This window comes from Thalia democratica, chromosome 8 (assembly GCF_965202585.1).
Source record: "Thalia democratica chromosome 8, ktThaDemo2.hap1.1, whole genome shotgun sequence".
NCBI lineage: Eukaryota > Metazoa > Chordata > Thaliacea > Salpida > Salpidae > Thalia > Thalia democratica.
Window position 1 is genome coordinate 56204466 of NC_139172.1, and position 22261 is coordinate 56226726.

Sequence of the window (22261 nt, forward strand, 5' to 3'; positions counted from 1 at the left end):
TTTTGATTAACAAAAATGTCAAAGAAAGACCAGTTCAAACTAGCGCCATCAAGTGGAGGTGGAAACATGATGAAGATGGTGAATCCTGCAAATTTGAGCGCATTGTTTCAATCTAATACGCCCACTAGTGGCAACACCGATGTTAAGGAAGATTCTTCTAAGAAGGACCTCGTTGCTCCAGGTAACTGATTAAATTGTTGATAATTTGTCGAATATTCAGTTTTGTTGTCTAGTGTAATTTTTACGCAAATTTGTATTATATTTAAAAAAAAAGAAGCTCAAACAGTTTTTACACACAGTCAGAAATAAATAACAGTTTATACAACACCTTAAACATTTTTACTAAGGTTTCCCAAACCTATTTTCATAATGATCCCAAAGGTAGAAGTTTAAAATTTAACTTCCCCTGTTTAATCACTTAATTACTTTTTTCGCCTTACTAATCAATGTTCCCCTGAAAAAAATCAGTTGCATAAGTCATGTTTTGTGTTTGTGTGATGAACATTTTTAAACTTAATAGTAATTCAAACTGCAAATCTCTTTGTTTAAAACCCAACATTGTGCTTAAATGGTTTCCTTGGTAAGTACACTCGAAGTTGGTGGGAAGTTTTTACCTTAGTTCCTACTATTACTGTTTCAGGTCAGGGGTATTTTGGGGTTGTTTGCATAGACATGGTCCTACAGATAAACAGTCTTTAATAATAACATCTTTTTCGGCCAAAAAACTTGAGTCCTAGGAAAAACTGAAATTTGAAAATTTAGACCAAAAAAACTCGAAATTGAGAAATTTTGAAGATAGCCCTGTATCTGAAGATATGATGTAACTTTCGAATATAAAATTTTTCCTCTAACTTTAAATACCTTAAATTTGTAGACTTTAAGTTTAATAAATTTTGACAAACATGGAAAGTTGAAAGAATTGATTCAAGATTATTTTGTTTAGAATAATGAATGTTTGTTTTTGGTAACTTGTTATAGTAGTTCATCTACAAAAACTAAAAAAAGTAAAGTTTAATAACAACTAAAACATAAAAATATTTCAACAAAGTATCATTAAAAAATAGTGTCATGCTCTTGTAAGCCACAGAATATTTTAAATATTTGAAATTTTTGCAACTTGATAATATTTACAATTTTTCTCCCAGGCGACAACAAGTTTGACGAAATTTCCAAGAAAATTCTCCTCAAGATCACCAGCCACCAGGGTGAGTGCGTTTTCATACTGGGGGAATCCCAGCAACAAAATGAACAAAATGGACTTTCCGAGGAAGAGCTCGTAGCCAGCAGGGCCACCTTGACGGCAATCGCCGAAAGTCACAACTGCGATTGCACCCTCATCAGAAAACTGAAGGCACAAGTTGGTTTGATTTGTTAAAAATAAATGGGTCGGCTGAATATGTGAGTTTTTTGGAAACTTCAAACTTTTGTTTGACATTTTGCGAATTTATGCAAGTTTATCATGCAGCAGAATATTAAGAACATTTACATCCCCAACCCACCTCACCCAAATAAATAAAAAATTAACCGAAAAAAAAAAAATTTAAATATAAACAAGTAAAGTATTAGCCAATCAGAAGCGACCTTAGAAGACGACGCGAAATAAATAGATTGCTGAAAGTCGCAACTGCGCCTCTCAAACAAGATTTTATTAAATGACCATTGAAAAAAAGTTATAAATACTTCAAACAGTGTGGCTTCACAGAGGAATATTTGATTCGAAGAGTTTACAATGAAAACGATTTCCTTGAAATTAAAATCGCAGTTGTCGGAAATGTAGATGCAGGTTAGAATTATAAAGTATTTGATAAAATAATTAGTTTTCAAATAATATTGATAAATAACTTTGTTAATACCAATTATAGCACATCTATGTAGTTAAGTCATATTTAGAAGTAAATTAAAAAGAAGCTATATAAATTTTATTTTTTCACGTAAATTGAAATTACTACTAGTTATTTTTACAGAATACTCCTGTCTAATTGTTAGCATTAAAAGTTTCTAAACAGTAAAAATTTATTTATAAAGTTTAGTTTAACAATGCAGTAGTGTTTTACAATTTTTCTATCTAAAAAGTTATAATAATATATCTAATAACAAGTAAGAAGCGATTAATTGTTTTTAAAGCATAGTCTCTCATTAAAGTTGATAAAAACAAACACAACTGTTTCAATATTCGCTTGTGTTTATTCACTGTGTTCTCAAAGACTGTTAAATGTCAACACAACATATTTTTTTATTGAACAATCAAAACAAGTTGTTTTGTTTTTCAGGAAAATCCACATTATTAGGAGTACTGACGCACTGTGAACTTGACAATGGCCGAGGTCATTCGCGACAGAAACTGTTTCGTCACAAACACGAAATTGAAAGTGGGAGGACCTCTAGTGTCGGAAACGAAATATTGGGATTCAGCTCAGATGGTCAAGTTGGTAGTTTGTATATATTTATATTTGTTATGTAAGTAATATAAACAAGTATTTATAATTGTTATGTAAGTAATATAAACAAGTATTTATAATTATTGTTTTAAATATATAAAAGTGTATTTACAATTATTTTGTTAGTAGTATATAAGTATTTAGATTATTATGTTAGTTGTATTACTTGTATCTATTGTTGGAAATTAAAAATTAGGATTTACTCAGATGGTCAAGTTAGTAATATATTAGAATTTGTATAACTTTTTTTGTAGTAATTACAATTTGAAGTATATGCAAAAGTTGAAAAAGTTAGTAGATAAATTAAAACAAGTGAATAATTAAACATTACATAATACAACTATAAGCCGAAATAAACATAATTTTTAATAGTGTTGTGTTATAGTTTTTAATAAAGTGTTTGATCACTTATTAACAAAACTAGTTTAATTTAGAACTGCTTATTTCATATTTTAATCAAGTACAGTTTTTACAGTAATTATATTTTTGTATTTTCTTAAAATAATGCTTACATATTAAGATCCAAAATAAAAAAAAAACAAATAACAAAAAATTCTGTGCAAGCTACGATTAATTGATTATTATTTAAAATTTGCATATTCTAAGTTTTCAATGCTTTTTTTTTTCAAAAAGTTACAAATGCAATAATGAAACTTTTAAATATTACTCTCATGGATTTATTTGTTATAAGGTAAAATTTTTAAGTTCCAAATGAAACTGTGAAGTTATGTTTAGAAATTTAAATCAAGTTCTACCACCAATTCTTGCTGTTAAATACAAATTTTTGATCGATTTTGCTTGACATAATTGAATCAGCACGAAATTCTCCAATTTCGTAACATTTTCTAAAAACAATTTCCCAGAAAAATCGCAACAATTAATTATTCATGAAGAAGGAATCCAGTGTCTATTGAAAATTGAACTCTTAAATTGTAAAGTTATTATCAAAACAGCCGTTTTGTCATGTTCTACTGTTAAATTGAAATAAAAAAATGTGTTCGAAAAACTTTAAATTGCAAAAAATGTTTTTTTATTATAATGAGTTTATATTCAAAAACACTTTAAAATAAGGTAATGTAACTTAAAGGTTAAAATTTAAAAAATTTAAAGGTTTCGATAAACGATACAGATTTAAGTTTGTTCCAAAAAATAAAATTTTTATAAAACATGATTCAGGTTTTAAATGAGTATATAAATACAATAAGTAGTATGTATAACATTAAAGATTGAAAAAATATAAATAATTTATGTTTTTATACGTTATTATTAGTTATAAACAATTTTTTTTTATTAAGTACTAAAAAAGTAATTCAGTAGCAATATAAGTTGAATAATACAAAAATGTTATGTTATAATATACTATAAATTGTTAAAAGTACATAATAATGTTATTTTTATTTAATTCACTGGTGGAATTCACAGAGTCTCAATTATATTATTTGGTTATAAATAATTTTTCAAGTATATTTTTCAATAATTATAAGCAATTATTCATCAAATGAAATTATTTTGTTTTTAAAGGTAGTAACCAAAGATGAAAATAATGTAAATTAGATAAAATAAAAATGAATATATTTTTATATGTAATTATTTATAAAATTAAGATATATTTCATTTTAGTAGGTAGTAAATAAAGCTTTTTAACATGACAGTAATGTAGTAAAACAACAAAAAACAAACGAAACCGGTCTCAGTCTACCGAAACTTGTGGTCTGATGATCGAATTGGCGTGATCAACCCTAATGTAGTAAAATGTATAAGTATAAATATTTTTTGTAATATGCAAATATTTATTAAAAAAAATATTCAAGGTAGTCAACAAGGCCTCACAACTAAATTAGATAAAATAAATATAAATAATTATTATTTTAATATGCAATTATTTATAAAGTATTTTTATTCAAGGTTGTCAACAAGGATGTAAATAATGTAAATATAATAATGTAAAAATAAATAATTATTTTTTATATGCAATTATTTATAATATATTTTTAATTAAGGATGTAAAGAAGGATGTCAATAATGTAGATAAAATAATGTAAATATAAATAATTATTTTTTATATGCAATTATTTTTTAATTATTTTCATTCAAAGTTATAAAAAAAAATGAAAATAACGTAGATATAATAATGTAGATATAAATAATACTTTTTATTTGCAATTACTTATAAAATATTTTTATTCAAGGTATTAACCAAAGAAGGCAGTAATATAAATTAGATAATGTAAATATGAATATTTTTTTATATGCAATTATTTATAAAATTAAAATATATTTCATTTTAAGGTAGTAAATAAAGCTTTTTAACATGACAGTAATGTAGATAAAATGATGTAAGTATTAATAATTATTTTTATATGCAAATATTTATTAAAAAAAATATTGAAGGTAGTCAACAAGGCCTCTCAACTAAATTAGATAAAATATATATTTTTTATATGCAATTATTTATAAAATATTTTTATTCAAGGTAGTCAACAAGGATATCAATAATGTAAATATAAATAATTGTTTTTTATATGCAATTATTTATAAAATATTTTTATTCAAGGATGAAAAGAAAGATAGCAGTAATGTAGATAATGAAAACATAAATAATTATTTTTTCATTCAATTTTTTTTTATTCAATTATTTTTTTATTCAAGGTAGTCAACAAGGCCTCACAACTAAATTAGATAAAATAAATATAAATAATTATTATTTTAATATGCAATTATTTATAAAGTATTTTTATTCAAGGTAGTCAACAAGGATATCAATAATGTAAATATAAATAATTGTTTTTTATATGCAATTATTTATAATATATTTTTATTCAAGGATGTAAAGAAAGATAGCAGTAATGTAGATTAGATAATGTAAATATAAATAATTATTTTCAATATTCAATTGTTTTTTTATTCAATTATTATTTTTATTCAAGGTGGTCAACAAGGCCTCACAACACGGCAATAACATCGACTGGTCGGCAATTTGCAGAAAATCTTCCAAGGTCATCACTTTCGTGGACTTGGCCGGCCACGAAAAATATTTGAAGACCACTGTGTTCGGCATGACTGGACATCTACCCGATTTCTGCATGTTAATGATCGGTTGGTTGTTTGTAATATTTATACATAAGATTTGTAATATTTATATATAAGATTTGTAAATTTATATATAAGATTTGTAATATTTATAAATAAGATTTGTAATATTTATATATTAGATTTGTAATATTTATATATAAGATTTGTAATATTTATACAATTTAAGACGATTTAAATGAAAGTTTTATTGAGGCATTTTACCCGATTTCTGCATGTTAATGATCGGTTGGATAGTTACTTGTTTTGAATAAATATAACTTGTTGTTTTGCATGACTCGATCATTAGGGTGGTTATAAATACTTTTGGGTTTTCAGCTTAAATAATTTTCACACAAATGCAAGTTTTGATTTTCTGAAAACAACCCAAAAGTCCATGGAAACCAAAAAATGCGACCCTAGATTTTTTAGCTGGAAGTTTTTTTTTACTTTTAGCGATTATCACGAAAAAAACATTGTGCACAATTTAAGATGATTTAAATAAAGTTTAATTAAAGGCATTTTCTTGATTTAATGTAAATTTTATAACTTTTTAAAAGTTTTCTTGAATTTTTTTTTCAAAATATCAGTAAAAATGCCTCTTTGAAACTTTTTGCTAGACCGTTTTAAATTCTGCACAGATAATTGCCACATGTAAATTTTGTTTCAAGCTGAAAACTTAAAAGTCGGATTTTAAAATAAATTATTCATTACCAGATTTATTTAATGTAATAATAGGTATGCTATATTTGATATTTATTTATATATAAATATAATTTATTTAAATGTTAGGTGATTAGTGTACTTGTTTTTTTTTGATTAGTTATTAGAGTGTATATACGATTTTAATAGCTAACATATATCTAGTGTGAAGTACATAATAATTTTTTTGGTTTGATTTTACCAAGAAATAGTATGTCTGAGATGGTTTCACAAATGTTTTAATTGTTTAATAATTTTCCTTTCGATTGTTTGTATGTTGAAAACTAAAAAGTTTTAGTAAATAATTTTCCTATGAAGCTAATACTATGCACAGATGTTTTTATTAATTTAATTTATTTAAGTTTCACAAATTTGTATTTATACATTATTATTATTTCAAGGTTCGAACGCTGGAATAATAGGAACGACGAAAGAGCATCTCGGATTGGCGTTAGCACTGAACGTGCCAGTTTTTGTTGTCGTTACAAAAATCGACATGTGCCCAGCTAATGTGCTAGAACAAACATTAACATTGTTATTGAAAGTTTGTTTTTATTTATTATTATTGAAAGTTTGTTTTTATTTATTTTTAAAAGTGTGTTTATATTTAATTATATGTACCAGTATTTGTTGTCGTTACAAAAATAGACATGTGTCCAGCTAATGTGCTAGAACAAACATTAACATTGTTATTGAAAGTTTGTTTTTATTTATTTTTAAAAGTGTGTTTATATTTAATTATATGTACCAGTATTTGTTGTCGTTACAAAAATAGACATGTGTCCAGCTAATGTGCTAGAACAAACATTAACATTGTTATTGAAAGTTTGTTTTTATTTATTATTATTGAAAGTTTGTTTTTATTTATTTTTAAAAGTGTGTTTATATTTAATTATATGTACCAGTATTTGTTGTCGTTACAAAAATAGACATGTGTCCAGCTAATGTGCTAGAACAAACATTAACATTGTTATTGAAAGTTTGTTTTTATTTATTTTTAAAAGTGTGTTTATATTTATTGTTAAAAGTTTTCATTTATTTAATTATACGTACCAGTATTTCTTGTTGTTACAAAAATAGATATGTGTCCTGCTATTAAAACTAATATATATATATATATATATATATTTATTTATATCTACGATATCCACATATGATCTAGAAAAGAACTTTACACAAGCAATATTTTTAGTAAATATCTTTGTAATATTTATTAGTTCTTTAGAAAAATTCTGACAAGTAGGAAAGTAGTTTTATCACTACATATGTAAATGGTTACATATTTTATCAGATCCCGAAAAGTAGAAAGACACCTGAATATATAAAATATTATTTTTATTTATTTTATCAGATCCTGAAAAGTAGAAAGACACCTGATTATATAAAATATTATTTTTATTTATTTTATCAGATCCTGAAAAGTAGAAAGACACCTGATTAGATAAAATATTGTTTTTATTTATTTTATCAGATCCTGAAAAGTAGAAAGACACCTGAATATATAAAATATTGTTTTTATTTATTTTATCACATCCTGAAAAGTAGAAAGACACCTGATTAGATAAAATATTATTTTTATTTATTTTATCAGATCCCGAAAAGTAGAAAGACACCTGATTAGATAAAATAATATTTTTATTTATTTTATCAGATCCTGAAAAGTAGAAAGACACGTGAATATATAAAATATTGTTTTTATTTATTTTATCAGATCCTGAAAAGTAGAAAGACACCTGAATATATAAAGTATTGTTTTTATTTATTTTATCACATCCTGAAAAGTAGAAAGACACCTGATTAGATAAAATATTATTTTTATTTATTTTATCAGATCCCGAAAAGTAGAAAGACACCTGATTAGATAAAATAATATTTTTATTTATTTTATCAGATCCTGAAAAGTAGAAAGACACGTGAATATATAAAATATTGTTTTTATTTATTTTATCAGATCCTGAAAAGTAGAAAGACACCTGAATATATAAAGTATTGTTTTTATTTATTTTATCAGATCCCGAAAAGTAGAAAGACACCTGATTAGATAAAATATTGTTTTTATTTATTTTATCAGATCCTAAAAAGTAGAAAGACACCTGATTAGATAAAATAATATTTTTATTTATTTTATCAGATCCCGAAAAGTAGAAAGACACCTGATTAGATAAAATAATATTTTTATTTATTTTATCAGATCCCGAAAAGTAGAAAGACACCTGATTAGATAAAATATTATTTTTATTTATTTTATCAGATCCTGAAAAGTAGAAAGACACGTGATTAGATAAAATATTATTTTTATTTATTTTATCAGATCCTGAAAAGTAGAAAGACACCTGAATATATAAAATATTATTTTTATTTATTTTATCAGATCCTGAAAAGTAGAAAGACACCTGAATATATAAAATATTATTTTTATTTATTTTATCAGATCCCGAAAAGTAGAAAGACACCTGATTAGATAAAATATTATTTTTATTTATTTTATCAGATCCCGAAAAGTAGAAAGACACCTGAATATATAAAATATTATTTTCATTTATTTTATCAGATCCTGAAAAGTAGAAAGACACGTGATTAGATAAAATATTATTTTTATTTATTTTATCAGATCCTGAAAAGTAGAAAGACACCTGAATATATAAAATATTGTTTTTATTTATTTTATCAGATCCTGAAAAGTAGAAAGACACCTGATTATATAAAATATTGTTTTTATTTATTTTACCAGATCCTGAAAAGTAGAAAGACACCTGATTAGATAAAATATTGTTTTTATTTATTTTATCAGATCCCGAAAAGTAGAAAGACACCTGAATATATAAAATATTATTTTCATTTATTTTATCAGATCCTGAAAAGTAGAAAGACACGTGATTAGATAAAATATTATTTTTATTTATTTTATCAGATCCTGAAAAGTAGAAAGACACCTGAATATATAAAATATTGTTTTTATTTATTTTATCAGATCCTGAAAAGTAGAAAGACACCTGATTATATAAAATATTGTTTTTATTTATTTTACCAGATCCTGAAAAGTAGAAAGACACCTGATTAGATAAAATATTGTTTTTATTTATTTTATCAGATCCCGAAAAGTAGAAAGACACCTGAATATATAAAATATTATTTTCATTTATTTTATCAGATCCTGAAAAGTAGAAAGACACGTGATTAGATAAAATATTATTTTTATTTATTTTATCAGATCCTGAAAAGTAGAAAGACACCTGATTAGATAAAATATTGTTTTTATTTATTTTATCAGATCCCGAAAAGTAGAAAGACACCTGAATATATAAAATATTATTTTCATTTATTTTATCAGATCCTGAAAAGTAGAAAGACACGTGATTAGATAAAATATTATTTTTATTTATTTTATCAGATCCTGAAAAGTAGAAAGACACCTGAATATATAAAATATTATTTTCATTTATTTTATCAGATCCTGAAAAGTAGAAAGACACGTGATTAGATAAAATATTATTTTTATTTATTTTATCAGATCCTGAAAAGTAGAAAGACACCTGAATATATAAAATATTGTTTTTATTTATTTTATCAGATCCTGAAAAGTAGAAAGACACCTGATTATATAAAATATTGTTTTTATTTATTTTACCAGATCCTGAAAAGTAGAAAGACACCTGATTAGATAAAATATTGTTTTTATTTATTTTATCAGATCCCGAAAAGTAGAAAGACACCTGAATATATAAAATATTATTTTTATTTATTTTATCAGATCCTGAAAAGTAGAAAGACACCTGATTATATAAAATATTATTTTTATTTTTTTTATCAGATCCTGAAAAGTAGAAAGACACGTGAATATATAAAATATTATTTTTATTTATTTTATCAGATCCTGAAAAGTAGAAAGACACCTGATTATATAAAATATTATTTTTATTTATTTTATCAGATCCTGAAAAGTAGAAAGACACCTGATTATATAAAATATTATTTTTATTTATTTTATCAGATCCTGAAAAGTAGAAAGACACCTGAATATACAAAATATTATTTTTATTTATTTTATCAGATCCCGAAAAGTAGAAAGACACCTGATTAGATAAAATATTGTTTTTATTTATTTTATTAGATCCTGAAAAGTAGAAAGACACCTGATTATATAAAATGTTGTTTTTATTTATTTTATCAGATCCTGAAAAGTAGAAAGACACCTGATTATATAAAATATTATTTTTATTTATTTTATCAGATCCTCAAAAGTAGAAAGACACCTGATTATATAAAATATTATTTTTATTTATTTTATCACATCCTGAAAAGTAGAAAGACACCTGATTATATAAAATATTGTTTTTATTTGTTTTATCAGATCCTGAAAAGTAGAAAGACACCTGATTATATAAAATATTGTTTTTATTTATTTTATCACATCCTGAAAAGTAGAAAGACACCTGATTATATAAAAGATTATTTTTATTTATTTTATCACATCCTAAAAAGTAGAAAGACACCTGAATATATAAAAAATTATTTTTGTTTATTTTATCACATCCTGAAAAGTAGAAAGACACCTGAATATATAAAATATTGTTTTTATTTATTTTATCACATCCTGAAAAGTAGAAAGACACCTGAATATATAAAATATTATTATTATTTATTTTATTAGATCCTGAAAAGTAGAAAGACACCTGATTATATAAAATATTGTTTTTATTTATTTTATCAGATCCTGAAAAGTAGAAAGACACCTGATTATATAAAATATTGTTTTTATTAATTTTATCAGATCCTCAAAAGTAGAAAGACACCTGATTATATAAAATATTATTTTTATTTATTTTATCACATCCTGAAAAGTAGAAAGACACCTGATTATATAAAATATTGTTTTTATTTATTTTATCAGATCCTGAAAAGTAGAAAGACACGTGATTATATAAAATATTATTTTTATTTATTTTATCACATCCTGAAAAAGTGGAAAGACACATGAATATATAAAATATTGTTTTTATTTATTTTATCAGATCCTGAAAAGTAGAAAGACACCTGATTATATAAAATATTATTTTTATATATTTTATCAGATCCCGAAAAGTAGAAAGACACCTGAATATATAAAATATTGTTTTTATTTATTTTATCAGATCCTGAAAAGTAGAAAGACACCTGATTATATAAAATATTATTTTTATATATTTTATCAGATCCCGAAAAGTAGAAAGACACCTGAATATATAAAATATTGTTTTTATTTATTTTATCAGATCCTGAAAAGTAGAAAGACACCTGATTATATAAAATATTATTTTTATTTATTTTATCAGATCCTGAAAAGTAGAAAGACACCTGATTATATAAAATATTGTTTTTATTTATTTTGCCAGATCCTGAAAAGTAGAAAGACACCTGAATATATAAAATATTATTTTATTTATTTTATCAGATCCTGAAAAGTAGAAAGACACCTGAATATAAAAAATATTGTTTTTATTTATTTTATCAGATCCCGAAAAGTGGAAAGACACCTGATTAGATAAAATATTATTTTTATTTATTTTATCAGATTCTGAAAAGTAGAAAGACACCTGAATATATAAAATATTATTTTTATTTATTTTATCAGATCCTGAAAAGTAGAAAGACACCTGAATATATAAAATATTATTTTTATTTATTTTATCAGATCCTGAAAAGTAGAAAGACACCTGATTAGATAAAATATTATTTTATTTATTTTATCAGATCCTGAAAAAGTGGAAAGACACATGAATATATAAAATATTGTTTTTATTTTTTTTTCAGATCCTGAAAAGTAGAAAGACACCTGAATATATAAAATATTATTTTTATTTATTTTATCAGATCCCGAAAAGTAGAAAGACACCTGATTATATGAAATATTATTTTTATTTATTTTATCAGATCCTGAAAAGTAGAAAGACACCTGATTAGATAAAATATTATTTTTATTTATTTTATCAGATCCCGGAAAGTAGAAAGACACCTGATTATATAAAATATTATTTTTATTTATTTTATCAGATCCCGAAAAGTAGAAAGACACCTGATTATATGAAATATTATTTTTATTTATTTTATCAGATCCTGAAAAGTAGAAAGACACCTGATTAGATAAAATATTATTTTTATTTATTTTATCAGATCCAGAAAAGTGGAAAGACACCTGAATATATAAAATATTGTTTTTATTTATTTTATCAGATCCCGAAAAGTAGAAAGACGCCTGAATATATAAAATATTATTTTTATTTATTTTATCAGATCCTGAAAAGTAGAAAGACACCTGAATAGATAAAATATTATTTTTATTTATTTTATCAGATCCTGAAAAGTAGAAAGACACCTGAATATATAAAATATTGTTTTTATTTATTTTATCAGATCCCGAAAAGTAGAAAGACACCTGAATATATAAAATATTGTTTTTATTTATTTTATCAGATCCTGAAAAGTGGAAAGACACCTGAATATATAAAATATTGTTTTTATTTATTTTATCAGATCCTGAAAAGTAGAAAGACACCTGAATATATAAAATATTGTTTTTATTTATTTTATCAGATCCCGAAAAGTAGAAAGACACCTGAATATATAAAATATTGTTTTTATTTATTTTATCAGATCCTGAAAAGTGGAAAGACACCTGAATATATAAAATATTGTTTTTATTTATTTTATCAGATCCTGAAAAGTAGAAAGACACCTGAATATATAAAATATTGTTTTTATTTATTTTATCAGATCCTGAAAAGTAGAAAGACACCTGAATATATAAAATATTATTTTTATTTATTTTATCAGATCCTGAAAAGTGCCGGATGCAGAAAGATACCTGTTATGGTCAATGACGAGGATTGTGTCGTCACAACAGCAAATAATTTCACATCTGAAAGGGTTTGCCCGATATTTCAAATTTCCAATGTTACAGGTTGAAAATTGATTAAAGTATTTTAAAATTTCCAATTTTACATTTCAAAAAATATATGAAATATTTGAAAACTTCTAATTTTACATTCAAAAAATTAAATGAAATATTTGAAAACTTCAAATTTTACATTCAAAAAATTAAATGAAATATTTAAAAATTTCCAATTTTACATTTAAAAAATTAAATGAAATATTTTAAAATTTCTAATGTTACATTTAAAAAATTAAATAAAATATTTTAAAATTCCAATTTAACATTTAGAAAATTAAATAAATTTTTTTAAAAATTTCCAATGTTACAGGTTAAAAAATTAAATTCAAGTATTTCGAATCACAAATGTTTAATGAAACTTGCTTGTTTTTGTTCGAACAACCGAAAATATTTATTAGGAGAAAGTATTTATATTTATCAGGAGAAAACATTCCGCTACTGAAGAAGTTTCTGAACTTGCTGAAATGCCGAACTAAATATTCCAACGACAAACCAGCCGAGTTTCTGATCGACGACACTTTTACAGTTCCTGGTGTTGGTACTGTCGTATCAGGTTTGTTTATTTAATATACAATAGATAAATATAATTGTAAGTACTGTCGTATCAGGTTTGTTTTATTTAATATGCAATAAATATATTTGTAACGATTATATTCCGAGTTTTTAATGGTTTGTTTTATTTAACATGCAATAGATAAATATTATTGTAAGGGTTATATTGTGAATTTTTAATGGTTTGTTTTATTTAATATACAATAGATAAATATATTTGTAAGGATTATATTGTGAATTTTTAATGGTTTGTTTTATTTAATATACAATAGATAAATATATTTGTAAGGGTTATATTCTGAATTTTTAATGGTTTGTTACTTAATATACAATAGATATATTTGTAAGTATTATATTCTGAATTTTTAATGGTTTGTTTTATTTAATATACAATAGATAAATATATTTGTAAGTATTATATTCTGAGTTTTTAATGGTTTGTTTTATTTAATATGTATAATTTATTTTACTCCTTTTGTATTAAATATGCAAAATAGAAATTCCCACAAGGAGTTGTAAGTTCCTGCAAATATTATAAATAAAATATGTTTTTTTGGTACAATTTTTTCTTTGACCCAGGGGTCAGCGAACTGTGGCCTGCACTCAAATTGTATTGAAACTAATTAATTATAGTTTTGTTTTCCAAACACATATTCTTTAAAGTTTTAGTGTTAAATTTATCTTATCTACAACTTATTATTTTTTGTTGAAAAAATCGATAAAACATATGTTTTTCCAACACATTAAATTCGTTTATTTTTCAAAATTATAATCTACTTGAACGGGTTGTAGCAGTAGGCAAGTTACACTGTTTTTTAAACAAAAGAAAGGTAGTTAGATAAACATAAAACTTTAAAATAGTTTCAAATATAAGATAATTAAAAAATATATATAATAATTTAATGGAGCACTGTAGTATATTTTCACAAAAAAAAGTTACTAACTCGAGTGCTAAAATATCATGTAGTTTTATACTTCACAAGAATTCTAATAACTAGAATCAGGGTTGCCACTTTACCTGAAAACATGGAAAAACCTGGAATTTGAGAAATTAAAAAAAACCCTGGAATTTTAACAATTTTCACATATTAAGTATTAGAATTTTGATTTGGCTCAAGAAATCTATCATTTAAATATTTTTTTGTCATCATCAATTGTTTTATTAAATACACATTCAAAGTAGCTTTAGAGTATCTTTTCAATGTTTTTATACTATTCAAGACAGTTTCTTACATTTAACTTGACTTTAAACTAAAAATAGACCCAAAAATCTGTACTTTTAAAAACCTGGAACAAATTTGGAAAACCTGGAAAAAATTGAAAAAAAAACAAGTGACAACCTTGTAGAATAGTGAGTTATAAATTATATTTAATATTTTCGTAGGAACTTTACTAACTGGAGTGGTTAAAGCCGGAGAAACTTTGTTATTGGGACCTGACAGACTCGGAAAATTTGACAGTGTCGTTGTTAAGAGTATTCACAGGTAAAAATTTAAATATATTTCAATTTTAAATATATTTGTTTATTAATATAATTATATTTGTTTGTATAATACTTGATAAAGTTTAATTTTGTAATTAGAAAGTCAATTGTACTCTGTTACAAAATTTGAAGTTGTTGTTAATAATGTTCATATGATAAAGCTTTTTTAAATAAATAAAATTTGTTAATAATTCAACTCTTCATTACATGTTTACTAATAAATATATGATATAGTTATTAACAATTAACTGGTTTACAAAAAATTAATGCATGTAAAAGCAATGAAAGCAACTATGTGGTATGGTTGTTAATAATTAATTGATATTATTTAGAAAGCGGATGAAATTAAAAACAATGCACACTTAAAAATATATAATCATTAATAATTAATTTATTTATTTTTCACATAGAAAATGAATGTATGTGAAATCATAATATTTAATTAACATTTGCTCATAATATTTTATATAGAAAACGAATGTATGTGAAATCATAATATTTAATTAACAATAATTCATAGTATTTTATATAGAAAACGAATGTATGTGAAATCATAATATTTAATTAACATTTGCTCATAATATTTTATATAGAAAACGAATGTATGTGAAATCATAATATTTAATTAACAATAATTCATAGTATTTTATATAGAAAACGAATGTGTGTAAAATAATATTGTTTAATTAACATTTATCCATAATATTTTACATAGAAAACGAATGGACGTCAAAGCGATCCACGCGGGGCAGACTGGAGCTTTTGCGCTGAAAAAAGTGAAAAGATCTTCGATAAGGAAGGGAATGGTCATGCTACACCCTAAACTGAATCCTAAAGGTAAAAATTAAAATGGTAGTGTTACAACCCAAAACCGAATCCATAAAAATAATTTAAAATGGTCATGTTAAATCCAAAAATACATCCATAATATTCATTGTTTTGGTTTTTTTTTATAATTTCCCTATAAATTTGCTATGTTTTATAGATTTCCCTATAATTTTTTTTTTTCAAAATTTTAGTGGGAACCCTGTATTTTCTAGATAGAACCCTAAAGGTTATTATTAAAAATATCAAAAATAAATAAATATTTTATATATACAATAGTATCAGTATTACATCACCAAACTACAATATCATTAAAACATTACTACAGTGCTTCTTCACTTATCCGGACATGTTGGGCAAAATTTTTTTTGTAAACATGTCTGGATAAACATATTTTGCAGAATACAAAGGAAAAATACTAGTATTTCACCACCCAGCAACAATATCAGTTAAAATAATAAAAATAAAACAAATAAATAATAATAATAATTTAATTTTATAAATAATGTTTTTCAGCTATATTGGAATATATATGAGTAATATTAGTAGTTCACCCAACAATAATATCAATTATTTAATAAAAATAAAACTTAAATAGTTTAAAATATTTTTACAGCCGTTTGGGAATACAAGGGGGAGATACTAGTACTCCACCACCCAACAACGATATCAGTGAACTACCAAGCCATGGTTCACTGCGGAAGCATCAGACAAACCGCGACAATACTCAAAATGAGCAAACAAAATTTGAGGACCGGCGACAAAGCTGAAGTTCATTTCAGGTAAATTGACACGTGGTTTGTTGTAGACATTATGGCGTTTTTGTGTTTGTTCCTTCAATAAAAGTGGGGACTTTGTTAACAAGAAAGATGAATAAGAGTCACCTTTAAGTGGAGTAAAAAATATAACTTCAAAATTAAAACACATGGTTTTATAATATAGTGTTTTATTAGTAAAATGGTTTTTTAAAATTTCACTCAAATGCAGATTCAAAGGTTGTTAACGCAATAAATAATTTATGTTGTAAAATAAGTTGAAAAACACAGATTAAATAAAAATTTCTCAAATTGTTTACAAGGAAAAAACGTTCCAAAAACTTTTATTATATATCCAAAGTTTAAAGTAACTTTACAAATATCTAAAAAATCACCGCAGGAAATAATGTTTAAAGTTGGCATTGTTGCGTCATAGCAACCCTCTGCTTATATTATTGTTATGAACTCATATCAGCAAAATTTTAAGTAATCATTCACAACCTCGAATATCCGAACAGGTTCATGAAGAACCCTGAGTACGTGCGACCGGGAACGAAGTTCGTGTTCCGGGAGGGACGGACGAAGGCGGTGGGAACGGTGTTGTCGCTGGTGGAAGGGGCGGCCAGCTACATGAGCAACCAGCGCAGAAACAAGAGGAGCGAGAAGAAGTCGGAGAGGAACGGGGAGGAGAAGGTTGAGGAAGTTCAGCAGGTTTGTTGTGGGGGTAGCACGGGTAACATGGGGAGGAGAAAGTTGAAGAAGTTCAGGTTTGTTGTGGGGTAGCACGGGTAACATGGGGAGGAGAAAGTTGAAGAAGTTCAGGTTTGTTGTGGGGTAGCACGGGTAACATGGGGAGGAGAAAGTTGAGGAAGTTCAGCAGGTTTGTTGTGGGGTAGCACGGGTAACATGGGGAGGAGAAAGTTGAAGAAGTTCAGCAGGTTTGTTGCGGGGTAGCACGGGTAACATGGGGAGGAGAAAGTTGAAGAAGTTCAGCAGGTTTGTTGCGGGGTAGCACGGGTAACATGGGGAGGAGAAAGTTGAAGAAGTTCAGCAGGTTTGTTGCGGGGTAGCACGGGTAACATGGGGAGGAGAAAGTTGAAGAAGTTCAGCAGGTTTGTTGTGGGGTAGCACGGGTAACATGGGGAGGAGAAAGTTGAGGAAGTTCAGCAGGTTTGTTGTGGGGTAGCACGGGTAACATGGGGAGGAGAAAGTTGAAGAAGTTCAGCAGGTTAGTTGTGGGGTAGCACGGGTAACATGGGGAGGAGAAGGTTGAAGAAGCTCAGCAGGTTTGTTGTGGGGTAGCACGGGTAACATGGGGAGGAGAAAGTTGAGGAAGTTCAGCAGGTTTGTTGCGGGGTAGCACGGGTAACATGGGGAGGAGAAAGTTGAAGAAGTTCAGCAGGTTTGTTGCGGGGTAGCACGGGTAACATGGGGAGGAGAAAGTTGAGGAAGTTCAGCAGGTTTGTTGTGGGGTAGCACGGGTAACATGGGGAGGAGAAGGTTGAGGAAGTTCAGCAGGTTTGTTGTGGGTAGCACGGGTAACATGGGGAGGAGAAGGTTGAGGAAGTTCAGGTTTGTGTTGGGAAGGAAAGTATGGGTGGTTAGGGAAAAAGTGCGGGTTGACATGGGAAGAAAAAGTAGAGAAACTCAAATATTAGAACCTATTAAACGGGTAAAAGTTGCACGAAGAAAAATTTGCGTCAAGAATCAATTTCGCACGAGAGTAGAAGAAAACAAAAATATATATATATAATTCGAAACAAAAAAAGATAAAAAAAAGTTACTGACTGAGGGTTAAGGGTAACAGTGATAGTAAAAACAAATTCAACCCGTGCAAAAGTGTCTTCGTGCAATTTTGACAGCTACCCGTTTAATTTATACATGTGTAGTTTATACTTACATAAATGGGTTTAGGAGAAAAGGAGTCGTAGTAGGTTTGTTCGAAAGCGATTGTGTAAACTTTTGTAGACGTTGGGAAATATTTACCATAAAAAAAATCTGTCTTGGCTTGTTAAGAAAAGTCTTTGAAACTAAAATTACGATTAAATTTGTATAATGTAAGCATTTCTGTGTACAAAAACTAAAGTTTTGAAAATATTAAAATTATTTTGCTGCTAAAAAGCTCGAATCTATATTTTTTTGTACAAATTTTCAACCTAAAAAAAAAAAACAAGATAAAAAATTAGTTGTTCGCTATACGTAGTCAACCCTTACGAAAAAATATTATACAATTTTAATTTTTATATTTATTTAAGGAAAATATAAGTTTGTAAGTTACCACTTGTTACTTATTTCTTCACGAAGCCAATTTTTAGCTTAAATTTCTCACAACATACAACAAATTTACATTTAGTTTTTGTTTTTGGTAAAAACAATTGAATTAATTACAGGAGAAAGGTAGGAAGAAGAAACCAACAACGTCGTAATAAGTTGATGAAAAATTTTTAGTTAATTTTGTGAGTTTCATCCACTTTTATTATGTGAATTTATTTTTGTCAAAAAATGTTTTGATGTGAATATAAACATGTTGTAATGTTATAATGCTAAAAGTTTTTTTTTTGTGATATAAGGTTTGTTAACATTTAAAACGTTCAATTCATGTTTAAATAGTACTAATACTTTAATAATAAATTCAAATAAATAGTTGAAAATTATAATTTAAAAAATAGTTTAAGCCTAAGTAAATTGTTCATTATAAGTTTTGCTATTTACTCAATTTTTTCATTGTAGTAATAAGATACAATTTTTATTTTTATATAAGTTTATTAAAAGTAAATTAATCTCTAATTGTTCAATAAATTTCTACCTTTTAAGATACCTCAAGCTATAATTTTCTTAAAAAATCTGAAAACTTAAAATTAATTAGTATTTTAACCTTTGAAATTATTCTCAATGGAACTGCTACAAAAACAATGTTTTTCTCTTAAAGTTTTGATATATTCAGTTTAAATTTTTGTATTAAAGTTAGTTATTAATGTTTATTAACTTTGAAGCGTTCTATACAAACGATTTAAAAACATTATTTAATTATTAAGCAGTCATTTACAAATATTTTTTAGTATTTTTATCAAGGGTTGAGGTTTCTATTGGTGTTTCGTGAAATTTTTAATCAAAAACGGCTTCTTGTGTTCATATTTGCCAAATTTTTGATTTTTATTTTGAAAATATTCTTATATTAATTGAGTTTTAGACAATGTTTTTATGTAAGTGTGAAATTGTAATATTAAAATTGTTCGTTGAAAAAAAATTGTAGAAATATTTTTTGTTTAGTGTATTTGTATAATCTACTGCGAGATACAATAGTTTAATAGATTTATTCTTAACTTTTAAAATAAATAATTTTGTTTATTGTTTAATTTCTAAGTATAAAGTTTAGTATTACTAATGCATTTTATAAAGTCTAATTTTACAATTTTTACGTAAAAAATACGTAAATTATACGTAGTATTACGTAATAATTGTAAATTTAAATCAACATTACAAGTGATTAGTAGTATTTTAAACTTATTTATAAATTAAAAAATATTTACATACGAAAACAATTGGTACCGTTATATGCATTAAAAAATTTTTAAACTTCTAATAATTTAAAATGTAAAATTTTCCATATTAATATGGATAACTTTAATACTTGAGTTGCAAAAATATTTTGTAATTTCAAGTTAAATTTGATAAATTATTCTCGGAATAGAATATATTTATAATAATAATTTTTTTTGCAATAAAAATAAAGTAGTTAGAGGATTAAATTTACTTAAAACCTAAAAAGTCACAAACATTGAAACATAAATTTTATTAAACTGTTAGTATAGTTTGACTATCTTTGTTGTGATATTTATAAACTATTCAAATAGATTTAACTTCTTTAAAATTAAGATTAAATTACGAATGTACAAATTTTATATCCAAATAATTTAAATGCTATTTACAGCTAATATAGTTTTAAGTTTGAATTCTTTGAAGTATTTAATATTTTTATATAAAGTTAGAATACAACATTAAACTATTTACATTGTACAAATATTCCCTTTTGTTAAATCATACTAAAAATGTTAATTAACATTTTAAAAAATCATTCTAGCTGAATTTTACAAGTTCAATTATCAAAAACAAAATTGCTATTCTAATTTACATTTAAACTATATTTAATCATTTTGACTTTATAAATACTTTTACTAACATTAAAACAGAATGAAAAAATTATGTAAAAAAACAGTTTATAAACTTCTGGTTTTATTAATAGTATTTACTGCATTAGTTTTTCATTATTTATGTTTAATTTCATTGTTGTACTAGTGTATACTAAGTTGAATAATATTTTGGTATTCATACTGTTTATTATTAACTAGATTTAGAACTATCAGTAATAATATAACTACAATTGAAACTTAATACGAGAACTTAAGCAGAGTAAGATTTTGTTTTTGCTGGAAAAGTTTTTTATTTTGCTTACAAAAGGTTACCAATTTTTTTTTTGATTACTTATTTAGTTTTATTTGTTTTTTAATAAACCTTTTCTTTGTAGCTAAAATAAATTAATCAAACTATTCACAACAAGTTTTTAAAATCAACAAGTTGCTTATAAAAAAAATGATTTAATAAAAAAATGTTAAAGGAAACTCTCTTAAGTAGTCTCTAAAAATAGTTAAATTTACATAAAAAAACACAAATTCTACGTTTGCAAGCATTTAAAAAAAAGTTTTAAAAGTATGTTGTTTTTTTCAAAATTTCTGTTAATGCAGGTTAATTGTCAAAACGATGGGTCCAGCCATCAAAACTTGAACTGAAAGACACATAACGAAAAGATGAAGAATAAAACTAAAAGATCATTCTGTTTAAAATAATAAGATAATTTATTTACAGATTAACACAAAAAGCAATTTTTTTAAGAAACAAACTTGTACTTGTTTACGCATTGACGTGTAAGGATTTTGTAACTCTTGTCTTTTCTCCTTAAAGAAATTTCATCAATAACACTTTCAATGGTCTGTTTATCGAACAACAGTAAAAAATATCTTTCCATTTTAACATCAACTTCTAGCTTCTCAATAGAAAGACTCATCTGCAAATTTCAGAAAAAAACATACTTGGACGCTCAAGTCGATAATTTCAGTGATTTTGTTTTTAAATTCAGCAGTTTAGTGAATAACTCGCTTCTACATCAAAGTATGATCAACCAAGTCAGTTAGAACACACTAGTTTTTCAAAATACAAAACAGCAAAGAAAAAATTCAAGACTCAGTTTTCTTCTTTAACAAACATCAACCCGATATACCATTCATGATTTTCAGAATTTGGTTCCGCTTATTATCAAACTGATTTTTCTAAACAATAGAAATGAACAATTTGACAACTAAGGTATAAGAAGTTGTGAAAAAAAAACATGAAATATTTAAATGCATTGACTAATCATAAAACAAAAAAACGCAAAACCTCTAGCACATTAGCAATAGACTGGCCCGATAAGTATTCATCAAACACATTGAAAAAGTACTCATCACTAAAAATG

At 25.1% G+C, this 22261-nt stretch overlaps 1 protein-coding gene across 1 annotated transcript; it reads left to right on the forward strand.

Moving 5' to 3' along the window:
- Window positions 1-19427, forward strand: LOC145842740 (GTP-binding protein 1-like). Its single transcript, XM_082950219.1, has 13 exons — window positions 1-181; window positions 1146-1357; window positions 1690-1783; window positions 2271-2425; window positions 5366-5534; window positions 6611-6753; window positions 13020-13146; window positions 13559-13690; window positions 15074-15173; window positions 15888-16009; window positions 16614-16779; window positions 17271-17463; window positions 19143-19427. The coding sequence occupies exons 1-13, from the start codon at window positions 16-18 to the stop codon at window positions 19176-19178; spliced, it is 1815 nt and encodes a 604-aa protein (XP_082806345.1). The 5' UTR covers window positions 1-15; the 3' UTR covers window positions 19179-19427.
- The last annotated feature ends 2834 nt before the right edge of the window (window positions 19428-22261 follow it).